This window comes from Schistocerca gregaria, chromosome 1 (assembly GCF_023897955.1).
Source record: "Schistocerca gregaria isolate iqSchGreg1 chromosome 1, iqSchGreg1.2, whole genome shotgun sequence".
NCBI lineage: Eukaryota > Metazoa > Arthropoda > Insecta > Orthoptera > Acrididae > Schistocerca > Schistocerca gregaria.
The window spans coordinates 579,792,347-579,813,517 of record NC_064920.1 but is presented as its reverse complement, the minus strand read 5'-3'; the positions used below and the strand labels follow the sequence as shown (position 1 = coordinate 579,813,517).

Genomic DNA, 21,171 nt, shown 5'->3' with positions numbered 1-21,171 from the left:
AGTTCAAAAACCTAGGGTTGTCATCACTGTAAACTTCAATAACAGACATTTCAAATCGAAAGATTAATCTGATCAATGTCAGTAGAGAAGTACCAGTAATTAAGAATGGGATGTTTAACTATTAACAATGTAATAGATGAGGTTTGAAGTCTAGAAACTTTTATTTATGTTGATATGTTAATATGTTGTGCTACAATGTTTTGTGTTGCAGATGTGACTGTACTTAGTCCTAAGATAATTTGGTTTTATTTTTTTAAATGTTTTACTTCCGTGACGATTCCACTACTACCTGGTACACAGATTATTCAAAATTAGGAACATTGTTGGCAAAATTTGCATGGCATTCCATAGGGAATTTCATTTGTATTAAAAGGATATCACATTTTGGGAATTTATTCTACTTGAATGAAGTATATTTGGTACAACAACATTCAAGCTCAGTGCAAGTGTGACTACATTTGTCTTAGATTTTACTATCTACTAGCAAAACTGGCAATGCTTCACAATTTTTAAATATATATGGGAACAGGATGTATGTCCTAATCTCCTTCTCCATCCTTTCTTTGGCCATCTTCTCCTCATCCTCCTCCTCTCTCTGTCCCTCGCTCTCCCTCACCCCCCGCTGTTTTCTCCTCGTCCCCTATCTCTCGCCAACTCCTCTTTCTTCCTCCACCTGTCCATCTTTTCCTTCTCCCTCTCTATGTTAATTCCCCAACCCTACTCCTTCGTTCATTTCTTCTACTTCATTTTCGCACCCGGAGTCTCATTTATTGATAAGACCAATAAAACTCTGACTGGGAGCTGAAGTCACTTAAAATATACGGGTAAATATGTTGGGGTCATTAGTATACAGGGTATGAGATATCTCTCTTGCTGCTGGACCTGTCAGGATAGTAGCTTCAGTGACAATATTTCACATAGGTTTTATCTAGAAAGGGATAGGCTTATGCAGTTTTTGATGATATAGATTCCATAGCAGTATTCTAATCTTAAGCTGATAAGCCATAAATACAACTTTCTTGTTCTCTCTTAAAACCGACTATGAGAAGGAAAACAAAACACAACATTGTTGTGTATACAATTTTTGTTTAAAATTATATATATGGAGAAAGAACATACTGTATATGGGAGAAACAAGTTGTCTAATGGTTTAGTGTCCTGCTTCTGTAGTTAAAACTGATTGCAAGGTAGAAAATGAAACTGCTGATTTTCACAGTACAGTATCTTCTTTACCATAGTCAGTTTTAATAAAAAATATTTACATTATTGTTTAAAGAAAATATTTCCTATATCCATTTGAAAGTTTACTAGAGCATCATGTACCAATCTGAAGGTAATTGGTCAAGAACTTTTTGACTTTTTGCTATCAGCATTTCCCATTTAGTTAGACATATATATCTACATACATAAGCATGGCACGTAAAACTGACCTTCTCGTACACAATGATAATGTTCATCAACAATAATGGAGAACAAAAAAACCCCGTCCAAACAGTCCTGCTTCAACGATTTCCTCTGATGTGATGACACTGCACAGAACTTTGTTGTTGTGTACAGCAGCCACAGCTGCAGCTGCAGCCAGTGAAATTTGTTGAAACCAGATGAGAAAAAGGCCTCATAAAGTGAAGCCAGGTTAATGTGATAATGCACAAAGAATTTGTTTCAGGAGAAATTTCCAGGATGTTCTGTGGCAGCAAAGAACCCCATACAGGAATTGATCAAAAAGCAGTGGCATACTGGATCGGTTCAAAATGCTCCCAGGATCAAACCACCACCTGACTGCACACTTTAATTAAAGAGGTAGGTGCAGGGGATAATGATAAGTCCTCCTAAATCAACCAGAAGATTGAGTTAACAGGTTCATGCAAGTGAGAGATCTTGCAGACATGTTTCACGGTGACTGAAGTTAAAACTGTTCCAGATTAAGTGTTGTGCAAGAACTGAAGAAGCCTGACCTGCAGAAGATGGTGCACTTCTGTTCCTGGCTGTTGAGAAATTGTGCCAGTGGTATCTTGGACCCACTAAAGCATATCTTGAGTGACGAGATGTGGTTGCACCGGTCTGGATACATAAATTTCCAAAACAAGTGGTATTGGTCAACAAAAAATCCACACACGATCCACCAGGTACACTTGCATGAGAAGAGTATTGATGTTTGGTGTGTCATTTCTGCCACATGCATTATGTGGCCCATATTCTTTAAGATGACAGTGAACAGTGACCTGTATTTAGGTACCCTGGAGGAGTTTTATTCTAACTCGACAGAAGAGGAGTGTCAGGTGCGTTACTTCCATCAGGGTGGTGCAACATGCCACACATCAGCTGTATCATTGTCTCATGTGCATGAGATTTTTACACTAGAGAGGACCATTAACAAAGGCTTGTCACCTCCTTGGTCACCAGGCTTGTCCACTTGTGGCTTTCACTTGTGGGGACTGTTAAAGGGAAGAGTATACAAAGCAATTCCACACACTATTAAGAACTCAAGACCAGGATCCAGGATGTCATCAATAGCATCACAACACAAGAATTGACAAGGCTAAACACGAATCTCCTCAAGTGCGCTCATACATATGCTGAAGTGGGTAGAGGACGCTTTCAGCACCTATTGTGACAGTGAGTAGTCATATTCAAAACATTACATTTAATTTTATGTTCACGTGTTGACTTTATGGGCCAGTTTTACGTGCCACATTCCATATCATGTATATTAAAATATGTGTAGCCTATGTCCGACAAAATGTTTATTAGTGTATCATGAGAAAACTTGAAGTCAATCAGTCAACTAAAGATGTTTGGTAACAATATCAGACATCGGTTTCTCTTAACATAGTAGTATAGATATAGATTTACGAGCAAAAACAAAAATCAGATTCCACAATTTGAGAAACAGTGCCTAACTAGTAAAACATTTACAAGAAGCTAAGTATATTCTCTATGCTGACAACTGTTATTCATCCCTATACCCGTTTCTTTATTTTTATACTCATAGGACATCATCTCACAGTAATACTTACAGGAATAAATGTTACGTGGAAAAACAGGGAAAACAAAGCAAGCTAAATCCTACACTGTGAACAATACAATTTTTGCTGCATGAGCCGCAACAAAAGAGAATTGTTCTTTTTGGCTACCTGTGAGCCCACAGACATGTTTGAGATGTAAAATACTGAAAAGAAAGCTTCTGGAACCACCAAGAAACCTCAGTAATGAGCAGACTGACAGATTAAAACTGTGTTCCAGACAGGCATTTGAACTTGGACCTTTGCCCTTTGCAGGCAATGTTCTTAGTGTGCTATCAAAAAATTCGCAACCCACCTTCATAACTTCAATACTAACTATATCTCTCTCCTAAGTTCTGAACTTCACACAGGCTCTACTGCATACAAAGATCGAATGGAACTCCTGTAAGAAATAATACTGCTGAGAGAAAGCTGTGAAGGTGGGCTCAGTATGACATCTCAACTGGTAATGGCATTCCTCATAAAAGGCAAGATTCCTAATATGAGTTCCAGAACAGCATACAGCTTTGGTCTGTCAGAAAGCAACAATTTGCCACAGAGTGAACGATTCGTTCTGGAAACCTCAATGTGTTTTAACGTGCAACTGAAAACCATTGGAACTGCAACACTCTCATATATTAATGAGTTTAAACAAAACAGTGCATCAGACAATGAAATTGTATAACATCTTTTCTCACACCTGCACATTTCAAACGCTCATACTCCCATCATCATCAGCAGAGTTCTCATTTGCCTCTAAAAAAAGTAGTTTATACAGAGAAAAATGTTCTGATAACCAAGATGCTCTACCAAATTTTAGGATCCATTTTCCAAGTGCTAATGAGAGTTGACACTCCAATGAATGTATGTTTATGTACTGTATATACACAATTTGTTCAAAACAAAAAACACACAGAGAAATCCAACATGATAGCGAAGCCTATGACATACCATTTTGTGCTGTCACACAAAAAACAATTACTAACCAGAAGGAGCTGCACAGAAAATATGAAATTAAATTGATGCATATCTAATAATTGTAAAAAAATACTTAGATGCTAAGAAGTTCTGACTTTGAAGCTTCTCTAAATGAATGACTGCATTCACAAACACACTGACAAGGAATTTCAGATGCTGTAGTATCTATCTCATATAACAATACACATGATGCACTAATTAAACAAAAATTATAAGTAATTGCCTATTTCCAATGTACAACAACAGTTTGAACTTCTTTGAATTTCTGGTTAAGACTGTCTAGGGACAATTTATTGTTCTACCAAGAAATGTCTGAAGAATCACATAACATGTTTACTGTTGCTGATGCTTACGAGCATCAACACAAGCCTCCACCCCACTTCAGCAGATGCTTATAAGGGTGCGCATCCACAGGTGTATCATTAAATCTAATTTTGCAACTGTGAACACAGGTTCGGTCAAGCAATGAAACCTCTGGAAAGAGTTCTTTTGTTCCAGCAATTTTGTTTGATTATGCATAACTGTCTGTGACATACATTATTCAAAACGACAGCTACTAAACTGACACTTGGATCTCATAATGCTAAAAAGAGTAGGAAGAATAAAAAATTCACTGCCAATCAGTTACTGAACATTTTAGAAGATAGTGGTTTTGAGTTTGATGATAAAAAATTATGAATCTCAAAAATGCAGAAACTTGCCATAGTCACAAGCGGAAACTTTCCACAGTCACAATGGAGTGGAAGCAAAGTTTTCAAATACCTTTTGTGACAATGCAGAATTGGAATATATGTATAATTACGGTAATGAAATAATTAATGAAGAAGCCACCTGGCAGAAATTAATGAATCAGGCAAGACTTGATATGTAGAAGCACACAACATGCAGTATAATCAGTTTACAAAATGAGAATGTTTACTTATTCAGTGTTACTAGCAATACACCAATGGACTTCTTTAGGCTATGACTTACAGATGACATATTCCAGTATCTAGCTGATGAAACAAACAAAATTGTGAATATATTTCTGAGTGATAATGCAAAGAATGGGTCTAGGATTTGTAGCTGGAAACCTGTTAGTATTGACAAAATATTTATATTCCTGGGTATTACATTATGTACCTGTAAAGCGAAATATATCTGATTACAAGACTACTGGAAGAAAGATACTCTGTTTCAAAAAAGATTAATAGTGGTGAGTATGAACAGTGACAGAGATACGATCATCTTACATTCATTACAGTTTGATAATAATTCAGAGCTACGACATGCGAAGCCAGATATTCAGTTATACAAAAAATGACCTAAACTAAATTATTTTAACAACAGAATATACCGAGTGCATTATGCAGGAAGAGACCTAAATCGCTAGTTCTTTGGAGGGGTAGACTGCCATTTAGACTCTATATTCAAAACAAAAGACCTAAATGTGACACTAAAATGTACATTCTGAAAAATCTGAATGCTTTTATAAATAAGTGCATTGTGTACACAGGGATGTTTGATGATATGAATGGAAAGTCCCATGCTGAATAGGTCTTCCTACACTTTTTACAACAGGAGCTAGACTTTGAACAGAAGTCTGTAGCTAAGGTAGAATTTTCAAAATTTTTAGGTGTGTCCATTGATGAGAGGTTAAACTGGAAACAACACATTGATGGTCTGCTGAAACGTCTGAGTTCGGCTACGTACTCTATTAGGGTCATTGCAAATTCTGGTGATAAGAATCTCAGTAAATTAGCTTACTATGCCTACTTTCATTCACTGCTTTCGTATGGTATCATATTCTGGGGTAATTCATCGTTGAGTAGAAAAGTATTCATTGCTCAAAAACGTGTAATCAGAATAATTGCTGGAGTCCACCCACGGTCATCCTGCAGACATCTATTTAAGGATCTAGGGATCCTCACAGTAACCTCACAGTATATATATTCACTTATGAAATTTGTTGTTAATAATCCAGCCCAGTTCAAGAGTAATAGCAGTGTGCACAGCTATAACACCAGGAGAAAGGATGATCTTCACTATGCAGGGTTAAATCTGACTTTGGCACAAAAGGGGTTAAGTCTTTGGTCACCTACCAAACAGCATCAAAAGCCTGACAGATAGTCAACCAACACTTAAAAATAAATTAAACATTAAACATTAAGCATTAGTGTCATGCAATATTTTGTGTAATGTAATATCTTGTACAGACATCTTTCTTTAACCTGACACGTTCCACATCATTACGAAGTGTCGTATTCATGATCTATGGAAGAAGTATTAATCTAATCTAATCTAATCTATACGTGGTGACCGTTCTTTTGGACATGCTTGAAATAGCAGAAAACATTTTGATCGTGCAGCCATTACGAATCATCAAGACATTAGGTACCATTGGGCATTGATTTATACCAATGAGGCAGGCCAAAAATTGGTGCCAGATCTATATTCCATTCCAGGTCTCCTGCTTACTAGGCAGATACACTGACTATTGCACTTTCCGGACACAGTGGTCACTGCAACCACATGACTACCCTAGCATGTCTCCTGTCAGACCCAAATCCTCAATGTATACTACACACTACTGATTAGTGCCCCTGTTCATTAGCCTCATTATTCTCAGCAACTCTTCGATTCCACTAAGAGTCCGAGCTCAGTATAAATCAACGTCCACTGGCAGTAACGCCTTTAATTCCTTTGCATCTTGATTCATAGTGGCTGAAGGATCAAAATTGTGTCTATTCTTCTGGGCATGTCTGAAAGAATAGACACTAAATACAGATAATTAATGTGAAGATGGCCAATGATCCCTTCAATGTGGATGCACACCAACCCTGAAATCTTATGGGAATTGCTGAGATGCCGCGAGTAACGAGACTAATGAACTGGAGCGCTAATCAGTAGTGTGTGGTATAAGTTGAGAATTTGGGTCTGATGAGAGGCGCGCTAGGGTAGTTAATGTGGTTGTGGTGTCCACCATGTCTGGATAGTGCAGTGGTAAGTGCATCAACCTAGTAAGCAGGAGACCCGTGTTTGAATCCTAGACCAGCACAAATTTTCAAATTGCCTCATTGATATACAATGTCCAACCCTAGTCTACATCATACAGGAATAAGTGCACTACCTTGCTGCCCAAGGTGACATTGAAGTTACATTAACCAGCGAATCCAGCACCAGTATTTAAAATTTATTGAGATAGTAATTTTGTTTTATAGATTAGATAAAAAATGTAATGTGCAGAATCTTCATTTATTCACACACAAAAAGACTAACACAAACAATTAGTCATTCAATTTTTAAAATAACAAAAATATTTAAAGCTTACTTTCTAAGCTTCAGCTTTTAAAATTTTTTGACAATGTCACTAATTTCAATTCAACTTAAAAGGAAGGCCCAACTGAGAAAATGAGTCGTAAGTGTTTCAAAGCACGTCACCCATGTATAACAGGTCTGTTGACAATGTTTAAATGTAAAATACCATTAGTAATATCAGAGCTTTCAGTACAAATTAATAATTAGCTTAGTGACAGATTGTATGTTCAGCCTTCGGTGCTCTCTGGAGTAGGTGCCCAAGTCAGCGCACTCCTTGCTTTAAATGGGTAAGGAGGATGAGTAAATTATCTCTGCTTGGCAGGTTCCTTTTTTCTACCTACCATTTTTGGAAAAATTCTCAGTTTGACCATGTATTTAAACAGATTTAGACCCAAATGTTAGACTGAACACCACATAGGTTTACTATGCACAATTCTGCTACAGGTGGTATGAGCTGACCTCTCCCTTACCACTGAAATAACTAACGCAGTAATTTACAAGAGGATTACAGTTTAGTATGGACTCTGAATCATAGTAAAATTTCATATTTTTCACATTAAAATAATATTGCAGAAAACGTCCTAGGCCTGACTGTGGACTGAATACTGGACCTCTCAATATGTAGTCTAACACTAACTTTTTACATGCCAAAGTTAATTTGTTACTTTATGAGATCTCCAGTGTACAACTGAATTTGCCTTAAAACATGTAATACAGTATCTACACACACATCAGAATATGAAGCTACAATACGTTTAGCTTGGAGTGAGTATCAAACTTCACAAAAACACTAATGTCTGACATAATCAGAAACACACACACACACACACACACACACACACACACACACACACACACGGAGAGAGAGAGAGAGAGAGAGAGAGAGAGAGAGAGAGAGAGAGTCAGGTCTTACCTCACCACCTGATATAGGTTGTTCAATGCCTTGTTCTTTGACACCCAAGCCCGCTCCACTCCAACCCATTTTACGTAACATTTGATGTCCTTTGTTACTTTCATCCAGCTGACGCTGAGCTTCTGTTTTCGAATATGTTGAACCGCTAAAGAAAAATATTGATTATATAATGTTAACTTAAATATGTAAGTCCATACAATGAAACAAAAACTGTACGACTAACTTAAAATCCCTCTACAGTTAAATCATTAAATGCAACCAACAAAAGTGATAGTACGTCAATAGTGTCAAAAAAGTTATAAAGGTATTTTACAGCTGGTATGCAAACAACAGTAGACTACACTCAAAATACTGCTCACAAAGTAAAACTCAACCAATTTTTTCATCATGAACCACTATGTTAGAAGCTGTCTCCAATTATTACATTTATTTAACACTTGCCTGCTATGAAATGCAAACAAACCTTTATGAGGGAATACAAAACTATATAAATGAACTAAATGAGTCTGTTAGCTTTTCAATATGGTAATCAGAAGTTTAGAGTAGAATACAAGTAAGAGAAGGGGTAAAGATAGGCATCGGGAAGTCAACACACACATAAATGAGACTGAGACACTTTCATTTCTGAAAAACAGCTTGTTATCAGAAGATGTGCTGCCATTCTGTCGAGATTATATAGTTTGCCAAAAATTCACAAAAAATGGTTAACACTGCAGTGTAAAGTGAGTAATTTGGGTGAGCCCATTTACAACTTGGCTAAGTATCTAGGTGCCTATTTGTAGCCCTCACATTGGAAAATGTGAACCCCATATTATTACCAAGTCAATGGTATTTATCAAGTGTTTGAAGTGTTTATGTCTTGGGTCCTCAATTTAGCTATACGTTTTGATATAGTGTGCCTTTTTACCTGGGTTCCTCTAGAAGAGCTCTTGATCGAAGTGGTAATGGTAAGTTCCTATAGGTCCAAAATGCTGAGGTCATCAGTCCCTAGGCTTACATACTACTTAATCTAACTTAAACTAACTTACGCTAAAGACAACACACACATCCATGCCCAAGGGTGGACTTGAACCTCCGACTAAAGGCGCCGTGCAAATCGTCGCAAGGTGCCCCTAGACCACGCGGCTACCCCACGTGGCTCTTCATCTTAATTAGAAAAAAACCGGACATGGAAATGATAAAGTGGTTCACTGAACCCTCTGCCAGGCACTTAATTGTGAATTAGAGAGTAGTCTCGTGCATGTGCCTATATGATGTAGAAGTAGAAAATTTGCCATCATGTGTTGACACTGACTTGATCTTTTATTGAATACCCACAACCATTTCTTTGATCACTTTAATTGCTTTCACCCAGCATCAAGTTTACAATGGTGGGCAGAAGAGATGGAAAGCTTTCCTTTCTGGAAAGGATGATGGGCCTCTGGGTCACAATGTTTATATAAACAGCAGTCAAATGAAAATGAGACAGATGGAAAATAGTAAGTAAACTGTTTATATAAAGAAAAAAGTAGTCTTGGCTGCAGTATTAAATTTTTCAATTATTTCCCAATGACTCATTCCAGACTCACCAGATACCAGTCCCGCATACTGTTCCTGCATTGTTGTTTCCTCGCTGAATCCCCCCTAATGGCCTTACCATCAAATTACCCATCTCTGGCTGCCACTTCTCCTTCCACAATAACCTCCACCTGTTCAAATTCTGCCAATCCTTACTCTCACCAACATAGTCCTGCAAAACCACATTGACCAAGCCCAAACCTCCTTGTAGTACCTTTGCTCCATCTGCAAGATTCTCCTGCTATGCAATCTTAAATTCCTGGAACCCATAACACACATTCAAACTCTTCCCTGCAGGAACTTGAGCAACATGCACACCACCACCTCAAAAAGCTCTCCATCCTGCTCACTTCCTGCTTCCGCCTTGGAGTACCAATGTCCACCACCTCTACAACAAGCTCCAAACCTCCCCCACACCCCCTCACAGCTGATAAACCCTGTCTCGCAAACCTACTACACTTATCCAACCTTCAAAAATTCCCTCCCACCACCACACAGAATCCAGAACCTAAACAGACCTGCAACACTCTTATGAACCTTTCCTCCAGAATCCTTAGCCGCACAGGAATATCAATCCTTTCCATAGGTCTCACCTTTTGTCCCACTGCCAAATTCAATCATCTTGGACTTGTTAAAGACCTTCTCTCCTTCCCCGGCCCCTACAGTGGAAACACTTTTTCTCCACCAAATCCACCAATCAGACTCAACCGAAGACCAATACTGAAACTTGCCTAACTCAGTTCACTCCTCCATCTAACCGTGATCCACCCCCACAGCCACCAAACCACCCCCTGTTAACTTTCTAGAATTTCTTAACCTCAAACCACACCATCATTCCCCAAATTCCTCAACATGCAGAGTAACTTTACATTTGCAGAAAGAACCACAGTCCAACCATCTAAAAATTGATCCCAACCTTATTATCCTACTTGCAGACAAAGGCTCCACCACTGTTGTTCTGAACCGCAAGGATTACTTGGCAGACGGACTCCACCAGTTGTCAGATACTTCCACCTACAAACCTAGCACATTCCAGTAATCCAGCATGATCTCCAGTCATTACTCAAATCCTTAGGCCCATCCCAGAACTGCTCCCCAGTGTCCATCTCTCTACTCACCCCTACCACTCCCTGAACTCCTACCTGCTACATGCTTCCTAAAGTCCATAGTCCTAACCACACAGGAAGCCCCATTGTGGCCGGTTACTGTGCCTCATAGATCAACACCTTCAACCTATTACCCACAACGTATCCTCTTGTATATAAGATACCAACCATTTCCTCCACTGACTCTCCACAGTTCCTGTCCCTTTACCATATGGTGCCCTGCTCGTCACTAGTGATGCCACCTCTCTGTCCCCTAATATTCCTAATGTCCATGGCCTTACTGCTATGGAACACTACCTTTCCCAATGCCCGACGGACTCCAAACCAACAACCTCCTTCCTAGTCATAATGACTAACTATATCCTCACCCACAATTACTTCTCCTTTGAAGGAATTACCAACAAACAAATTCACAGTACAGCTATGGGCACCTGTGTGGCACCATCCCATGCCAACCTATTCATAGGCCATCCTAAAAATCCAGAATCCTAAACCCCTCACCTAGTTCAGATTCCTGATGGCATCTTTGTTACCTGGATTGAAGGTGAGGACACCCTATTCACATTCCTCCAGAACCTCAACAACTTCTCCCCCACTTGCTTCACCTGGTCCTCCTCAATCCAACAAGCCACCTTCCTAGATGTTGACCTCCACCTTGAAGATGGCTACATGAGTACCCCCTGTCCATATCAAACCTACTAACCACCAGCAATACCTCCATTTCGACAGCTGCCACCCATTCCAAACCAAGAAGTCCCTTTCGTACAGCCTAGGCACCTGTGGTCGTTGCTTCTGCAGTGACGAACAGTCTCTCTCGAAACATACCGAGAGTCTCACGAGGGTCTCACTGAAGCCTTCACTGACCGTAATTATCCTTCCAACGTCGTACAAAAACAGATCTCCTGTGCCTTATCCTTCCGGTCTACCACCACCTCCCAAAGTCTCACCGTCTGGCCACAACAGAGCATTCCCCCTTGTAACTCAGTACCACCAAGGACTGGAGCAACTGAATTACTTTCTCTGCCAGGTTTTCGATTACCTCTCATCTTGCCCTGAAATGAGAAATGTCCTCTCCACTATCCTTCCCACCCCTCCTACCGTGGTATTCCGCCGTCCACCGAACCTACACAATATACTCGTCCATCCTTACACAACCCCTGCTCCCAATCCCTTACCTCATGGCTCATACCCCTGTAATAGACCTAGATTCAAGACCTGTCCTGAATATTCTCCCACCACCACCTACTCCAGTCCGGTCATGATCACCACCTGTCCCATCAAAGGCAAGGCTACCTGAGAAACCAGTCATGTTGTCTACAAGCTATGCTGCAACCATTGCGCTGCATTCTATGTAGGCATGATAACCAACAAGCTGTCTGTTCACATAAATGACCACTGACAAACTGTGGCCAAGAAACAAGTGGACCATCCTGTTGAAGAACACGCTGCCAAACATGATATCCTTCATTTCAATGACTGCTTCACAGCTTGTGCCGTATGGATCCTTCTCGCCCACACCAGCTTTTCTGAATTGTGCAGGTGGGAACTTTCTCTGCAATACATCCTATGTTCCAGTAACCCTCCCGGCCGCAACCTTTGTTAGTCACTGTCCTCACCCATCCAGCTCCTTCCCTGCTCCCATTCCAGCACTACACAGCTGTCACTCCACCACCACACCCAGTATTTTCATTTTTATTATTTTTCTCTCTCCTTTTTTCTCCTTTTCCACTACTCCCCCCCCCCTTTCCCACCTCTCCCCTGTCCTCCGCCTAACCTGCAGCATTTCACTGTCCACCATCGCCAACATACTATCTATCCCCCTTCCAGCCCCTGCACGCTCCCCAGCAGTGCTTCAGTGCCCCACACCACCACCTTACTACACATCCCCTCCCCGCCGCAGCCTCCTCCTCACCCCCACCCTGTAATGCACTGGTGTTGCTGCAGTGTGGTTTCAGTTGCCTGACACTGCAGTCATGTGCGTGGGTTGCATTTGAATATATATATATATTAAAAACAAAGATTCCAAGACTTACCAAGCGGGAAAGCGCCGGCAGACAGGCACATGAACAAAACACACAAACACACACACAGAATTACGAGCTTTCGCAACTGGCAGTTGCTTCGTCAGGAAAGAGGGAAGGAGAGGGAAAAATGAAAGGATGTGGGTTTTAAGGGAGAGGGTAAGGAGTCATTCCAATCCCGGGAGCGGAAAGACTTCCCTTAGGGGAAAAAAAGGACAGGTGTACACTCGCACACACACACACATATCCATCCGCACATACACCTGTGGTGTATGTGCGGATGGATATGTGTGTGTGTGTGTGTGTGTGTGCGAGTGTACACCTGTCCTCTTTTTCCCCTAAGGGAAGTCTTTCCGCTCCCGGGATTGGAATGACTCCTTACCCTCTCCCTTAAAACCCACATCCTTTCATTTTTCCCTCTCCTTCCCTCTTTCCTGACGAAGCAACTGCCAGTTGCGAAAGCTCGTAATTCTGTGTGTGTGTTTGTGTGTTTTGTTCATGTGCCTGTCTGCCGGCACTTTCCCGCTTGGTAAGTCTTGGAATCTTTGTTTTTAATATATTTTTCCCATGTGGAAGTTTCTTTCTGTTTTTTATATATATATATATATATATATATATATATATATATATATATATATATATATATGTGTGTGTGTGTGTGTGTGTGTGTGTGTGTGTGTGTGTGTGTGTGTGTGTGTTGACAAATGCCATTGTGCCATTGGCTGGAAGGTTCAAGTGTGAAACTGTTTTTGTTGTGCCTATCTGCGACTCAGCATCTCCACTATATGGCGAATGACAACTTTCCTTCTCATAATATTGTCACTTTTATTTATTATCTTCAGACTGGCCTTCAGAGGAAATACAAAATTTCATAATAGTGGAATGACTGCATTTAGTAAGACTGGACTACCAAGAAATGTTAAACAACTTACTGATATTTGGTATGATGGATACACGGGATACCATGCATAAAAAGTCCCAGCAGGTAGCTGCTTGTCAAAGCTTTAAAAGCACTGTGCTGTATCTTATAAAACTGAATAAAATAAAAGAGGACTAAAAGGTATTTTGAAAAAAATATGTAACCTGTTTTGTCCCTAAGCTGAGAACCTACAGTAGAAATAAGAGAAGTCAAGCAGTAAAACTTTACATAGCAAACATGCCAGATTTATAGCGATATACTGGTTGCACACATCACACTGGATATGACAACATACAAGGTGCACACAACTATAGTTCAATTCTTTTATCTTGGTGGCTCGCACATGCCCGCCCAGTTGCGGGAGATTGCTGCGTTGCCAGTTGCACACGACGCACGCGCCAAGAGCTGCAGCGCCATAATATAGTATATTTCGGAAGCTTACATTTAGGGGGAAGCACGCAGTTCATGAAGTAAAGCCACCACGGCCGCATTAACCCTTTCGCTGCTACAAAGACGTGCTCCCTGCATTCCGCAGTGTGCGCGATTTTGTCACTGCATTGCTCGCTTGTGCACACACATGGTGTTCGGACTGCTTTATCACTCTTATCATTCGCGCCCGGTGTAAATAAAACTTTTATTAAATTCGCGAAAGACGGAATATTTCTCAATATTACATACAACACCTATGTGGTACTTAAATTAAATGAGATATTGTTATACAGTAAATTTTATATGAAATTTAGGTATCTTGTCTACATTTCATTCTAAACATTGTGGCAATTAAAATCAACCATACGGAAGGTATACGCTATGGACTTTTACCTCTGCAAACTCTTCAAAATTTCGTGCAATGGTTTACTACATTTAATGCTGCACAATAACTGCGTTGAACATCGAAACAAAATTAAGTCATTTATGGGGGGAAGGTATCAGTCAAGAAGATGTGCAAAAATCAAATTTTCTGGCCAAATAGTTTTTGTGAAATCGAATGATAAGAGTGTCAAAGCAGTTGAAACACCATGTGTCTGCACAGGCGCTCAGCGCAGTAATGACAAAATTGCGCACAGCGCAGAATGCGGGGAGCACTTGTCTGCAGCAACGAAATGGTTAATGAAGAGACGAAGTACTAGAAATATCAAAAAATTGCATTCAAACGAATAAAATTCGTGAAGTAAGACACTTCGATATTGTATTTAAATAAAGAAAATATCAAGCACCAGGCAAGGTTTGAACTCATAACCTTTCACTTCATTGCCCAACACCTTAACCGTTACACTAACGCAGCTCATCTAGCAATGTAACTCCATAAGGAATCTAACACGTCATACAAAATCCTGACAAACACTGTTGGCATGACTATGAATTACTCATGCTTCGTCGAAGTACAATAGGAAATAAATAATTACCGCTGTTCTTTATTGCGAAAAACGGTTCATGAGATTGATACAAACACCTTTCCTTGCTATCGCCTAATTAGGGCTTATTGCTTGTTTGGTTTAATTAATTAATAGAATATGAAGCAATTGGTATAAAGAATACTTTTTCCAAATTTTCTATAAAAGAAAGTCTGCTATCAAGACATTGCTTTTGTTCTATTACTTTATTTGTGACTGAACGTTTCTAAAACTGAAGACACTCGTCCGTGCTCTGCACTACAGTCGAGATCTGGCAACGTCGTTCTCTGTTCATTGGCTGACTGTGTTTAGTGACGTCAGATGTGCAGAACGCACCTAAACTCGGGCGCCAACATAAATGATGCGCACTTTAGTACATGCAGCTCTCAGCAAATGGTACCTGCAGACAATAGCGTTCTGTTGCTAAATCTTGCCACAACAACAAACCAGGACAATTATTATCGATGACTGTTGTTCTAAAAACTGGTGATAAAATGTTTACAGTAATAGCCAGAATAATCATGGTGAATGAAAATTAAAAACTAATGTATATAAAAAAATACATTGTTGCAATGAGAAAACATAAAAGTAAATCAAACAATGGAAAATACAGGATGGAATGGAACAATATTAAGAAAAGGAAAATTGTCACAGATAGGAAAAAAAAAGACTGTCACAAATAAATAAAGCTTCCAGCCATTAAGGTTTATTTACGGCAATATTTTTGCTGTGGCTATCTGCGACTCAGCAACTCCACTATATGGTGTGTAGCAACTTTCCTTTTAATAATATTAAAACGTAAAAGTACATAGACGAGTTTTGGATACCAATTTCAACTGTCCCATGTAGTATTACAGCCAACTACATTATGCATATGTGAATCTCCCTTAAACCAGAATTACGCCCCTCCCCCTGATGCATGAGACTGTACCATATCACTACTGACTAGGAGTGTCAGTGCTACGTCTGGATGCCAAGCAAGTGTGGCATCTAAGTCATAAAATGTACTTCAGAGGGATGGTGATAAATGCAAATAAAAACATTAAATATAATACAGTCACATCAGCGTTAAAAACTGCCAGTGTTAACAATATGGCATCCTATATAAAACACAGAGGTCCCACAGTATAAAAGCTGATGGCAAAAATCGATCTTAAAAATTCCCCTTCCAGACAATAATGAACCTTCTTGTTAAAAACATTTACATTAGCAAAAGGGTGCCAATGGCAGCTGTTTGTTACAGGGTGCATAGTAAGAATCAATGAACTTAAAAAAGTTTCATACCTCAAACTATAATGGCCTCTTTGTTACAAAATGTAAAGCTATGTCAGCACAAGAGTGCCAACGGCAGCTACATGCAATAATGTGCATAATGCAGAACACCCACTGAGTGTAAAAACTATAAATAAAAATCTGTAAACTTTAAAAATTAGAAATTTAAAAGGATAACATTTGAATAATGTAGCAGGTGGCACAATTCAATAATTAGCATACAGGGCTCAGCAATTAACATTGAACAATGATCTCATAGTGTGGAGATACACAGCGTTCCCTCCAGCGAGCTGATTGTTTAGGAGCCACCTGAATGTTTTCCCAATGTGCTTAGCTAATCCCATTTCTTCCAGGCTGTTGTGTGTTTCTCCTTTTTGTGCATAGTGGAGGATTTTTGAATTCTGCAATGTTTTAATTTTTATTTGCCCTGGTTATTCTGGTGATTAATGTAAACATTTTATCAGCAAGTTTTACAACACCAGTCATCTATAATAACTGACAAGATTTAGCAAATGAAAACTATCATAGCTCACAGCCTGCAGATGCCATCTGTTGAGAGCTGTGTGCACTAGTCATAGGGACCTTGTATGTTTTCATTTCCAGTGTGACATGTGCAACCAGAATATGCACTACACCACCGGCATGTTTATGAGGCCTGATCCCTTTTGATTTGCTTTGGGCTGCACCACATGCTGTAACATAATAAGGTAATCTGCTATTTTTCACTTTTTTCTATGTGGGTTGTCAATTTAGGAGCAAAGCAGGTTACATTTTTTTTTTTAAAATATGTTTCGGTCATCTTCTGTTTTATTCTATTTTATAGGACGCCTCTGGCAAGGGGTAATAATCCGCACGGATATTTTATGCACTAAACCCCATTTACCCACTGCTACCAAATATCAGTAGGTTGTTCAATCTTTCCTGGTAATCCAGTCTCACTAAATGGGGTCATGCCACTATTATGAAATTTTGAACTTCTGCCGTAGGCCAATCCGAAATGCCTAAAAAAAGGAGAAATGTGACATTGAGAAATAATTAAAAAAAAATTTAATACTGCAACCAAGACAGATTGTTTCTTCATCTCAGGCATAGTGGTTGCTGGTTTGTGGGTTTGTTGGTTGAAAGGGGGGAAGGGACCAAACTGCTGGCTCATCAGTCCCTTGTTCCTACAAAACAAGTCCACAAGGGAAATAATGAAGCAAACAAGACTTACTGCCCAAAACCAGGAGAAAAGGAAAAGCCCAAGAATGACAGAAGGGCAACAAAAACTGCAATGGACAAAATACGATGAAAAAACCACAGAGACACACAAGAAACAGGAAGAAGGGATTAAAACAAGAGAGTAGATGACCATGGCTGGCTGATCAAGAGACAAAAAACGGATAAGGCAGGCACTCTGCAACACATTAAAATCTCCAGCCTAAAATCACTAGGGTAGAGAACACAAGAGTGTCAAAGGATGTGCGCTAAAACTTAGACAGAACAATAACACCCCCCCCCCCCCCCCCCCCGGGTCCAGTAACGGAAGATTTCGTCGCAGGGCGGCCAAAGTGGGTCAGCGCAACAGAATGTGGGCCACCATCAACCAGCTGCCGCACTGACACTGAGGTGAGTCTTTAAGCCACATAAGACGGCCATGGGTCACCCAAGCCAGGCCGATGCGGAGCCGTCAGAGCACCACAGAGTCCTTGCGACAAGCCTGCATGGAGGCCTTCCACACATTTGTAGTCTCATTTATGGTACGCAGTTATTGTTCATACCGAGGTTATGCCATTCTGTATCCCATAGTCGAAAAACCTTCCAGCATAATACCGAATGCAGGTCAGTTTCAGAAATGCCGATCTCCAGAAACGGTTTCTGCATAGCCTGTTTGGCCAGCCTGACAGCAAGTTCTTTGCCTGGGATTCTGATGTGTTCTGAGGTCCAGACAAACAACACTGAATGACCAGATCATTCCAGGGCACAGACAAGACTCCTGGATGGTCACTACCATAGGATGGCACAAGTAGCACTGATTGATAGTTTGTAAGCTGCTAAAGGAGTCACTACACACAAGAAATGACTCACCAGAGCAAGAACAGATATGCTCAAGAGCACGAGACATGGCCATCGGGCAACGAGCGCTGTTCAGTACGTCCTCTGTGATCAGAGGCAAAGTCAACGTGACCATCAGCCATTGAGCCATCGGTGTACACTACTTCAGAGCCCGAGATGCATCAAGAATCAAGAGGAAGTGACAGCGGAGACCTTGGGAGCAACTGAGTCATTAAGGCCATGCGATAGGTCCACATGAAGCTGCAGCCTAGGTCTATATCATGGAGGTGTATGTGAATGGGCCTGGACTGTAGGTGGTAAAGGTAAGGACTCCAGTTCACACAGAAGAGATCGGATGCAAACTGTGATCGTATTATCTGACCTGGGCCGCTGATGTGGGAGAGGAACCACCTTGGGGAAAAGTAGATGGTAATTTGGATGCTCAGGAGAGCTACGAATGTGCACGATGTAATTAACGAGCAGCTGTCAGTGCCTGATTTGCAACAGAGGGACCCTGGCATCCATCAGTAGGCTGATCACCAGACTCGTGCTAAAAGTTCCCATTGCTAGTTGAATCCCACAGTGGTGCACTGGAGCCTAGTAACCACAATGCTGAGGTTGTCGACAAACCATAAACCAGACTCCCACAGTCAAGGCAGGATTGAACGAGGACTTTGTAGAGCCGCAGCAGTGTAGAGCAATCTGCACCCCAGCTGGTGTTGCTCAGACAGAGGAGGGCATTGAGGTGCTGCCAGCACTTTAGATTAAGCTGACAAAGATGAGGAAACCAAGTCAATCAGGCATCAAAAATCAGTCCTAAAAATCGATAGTCTCTACCACAGTGAGTGGATCATCTTCAAGGTAAAGTTCTGGTTCTGGATGAACAGTAGGTCACCGACAGAAGCGTATGGTACACAACTTCATGGCTTAAAGCCTGGAAGCCGTGTCTTACTGCGAATTGTGAATGGCTCCCTGTAGGTGCCGCTCAGCAGTGCCAATACTGGAGCAGCTGTACAAAACGCAAGTATTCTGCAAACAGAGAAGGTGAGACGGACAGCCCCACAGCTGCAGTTAGACTGTAATGGCCACTAAAACTAAAGACACACTCAATACTGAGCCCTACGGGACCCCATTCTCCTGGATATGGGGGAAACTATGGGAGGAACCAACTTGAACATGGAAAGTAAGGAGTGAGAGGAAGTTTCGAATAAAAACTGGAAGTGGGCCCCAGAGATTCCACTCGCAAAAAGCGGCAAAGATATGGTGTCGGGGGGTGTGTTGTATTCTTTTCTTAAATCAAAAAAGATGGCGACCAGGTGTTGGCATTGGGAGAAGTCTGTTCAGATGGCAGACTTGAGAGGCACTAGATTATCAGCGGCAGAGCGACCCTGGCAGAAACTGCCTGGCATTGAGCCAGTAGGCCCCGTGACTCCAGGAGCCAACACAAACACTGACTCACCATACTTTCTAGCAGCTTGCAAAGAACATTGGTGAGGCTGATGGGCAGATAGCTACCCACATCGATCACACTTTTACCAGATCTGAGCACTGGAATGATGACACTCTCCCGCTATTGCATTGGAAATACGCCATCGCTCAAAATGCAGTTGAAGATGATGAGGACATGTCACTGGTAGTCTGATGAGAGATGTTTAATCATCTGAGCATGGATCCTATCTGGCTCAGTAGCTGTGTTGGATCAATGTGCAAGAGCACTGAGGAACTACCACTCAGTAAATGGAGCAGTATAGGGTTCACTGCGGCACATAGTGAATGAGAGAAGTTTCCCTTCCATCCGCCATTTTAAGGAATGAAAAGCTGGAGGGCAATTCTCCGATGCAGAGGCCCGAGCGTAGTGCGCAGCAAAGTGCTCGGCAATTGCGTTTACATTGGTAGATAACACTCCACTGATGTTAATGCCATGGACACCTGATGGCATCTGGTACCCCAAAGACACATCTGATCTTCATACAGCCCTGTGAAGGCGACAAATGGTACCCAATGGTCGAGACATACTTCTCCCAACACTCCTGCTTCTGTCTTTTTATGAGCTGCTATACATGGGCACGGGGCCGTTAAAAATCTAGTAGGTGCTCCAGGGAAGGGTGCCACTTATGTCACTGTAGAGCCCGCCTATGCTCTTTAATGGTCTCATTGATTCTCTGATGACCACCAAGGTACTGTCTTTCACCAGGGGCACTGTAAGGAACAAGGGATCGCGTTTTACGCTGCAGAAATGATTGTTCTGGGGACTCGCTCAATCACCACGTCGATGTTACTGTATGAGAGAGATTCAATGGTGACAGCAGAGGTGAAAGCTTCCCAGTCTGCTTTGTTTAAAGTCCATTTGGGTAGGCGTCCGGGGGGAAAGACACTGGGGGAGTGATAGGAAGATGGGGAAGTGGTAACTACCGCACAAGTCATCGTGCACTCTCCAGTGGGCAGATAGGAGAAGTCCTGGGCTGCAAAGTGATAAATCAATGGCCAAGTAAGTACCATGAGCCACAATGAAATGTGTGGGGGCCCCAGTGTTTCAGAGGCAGAGGTCGGGTTGAGACAGTAAATGTTCGACATCTCTACCTCGGCCAGTAAGCATGGTGCCACCTCACAAGGTGCTATGGCCGTTAAAATCTCCCAAAAGTAGGAATACGTTACAGATAGTTATTTCCTGTGCTGTC

General features: G+C 41.1%; 1 protein-coding gene across 5 annotated transcripts in view; it reads right to left on the bottom strand.

Annotated features, from left to right (window-relative positions):
• The window catches only part of LOC126356897 (calcium homeostasis endoplasmic reticulum protein), a 300,421-nt gene that overhangs the window by 11,097 nt on the left and 268,153 nt on the right, over window positions 1-21,171 (bottom strand). For all 5 annotated transcript variants that reach the window (XM_050007406.1, XM_050007405.1, XM_050007408.1 and 2 more), the window contains one exon: window positions 8,191-8,335. In XM_050007406.1, coding sequence (XP_049863363.1) covers window positions 8,191-8,335 — 145 coding nt within the window. The remainder of the gene's footprint in view (window positions 1-8,190; window positions 8,336-21,171) is intronic.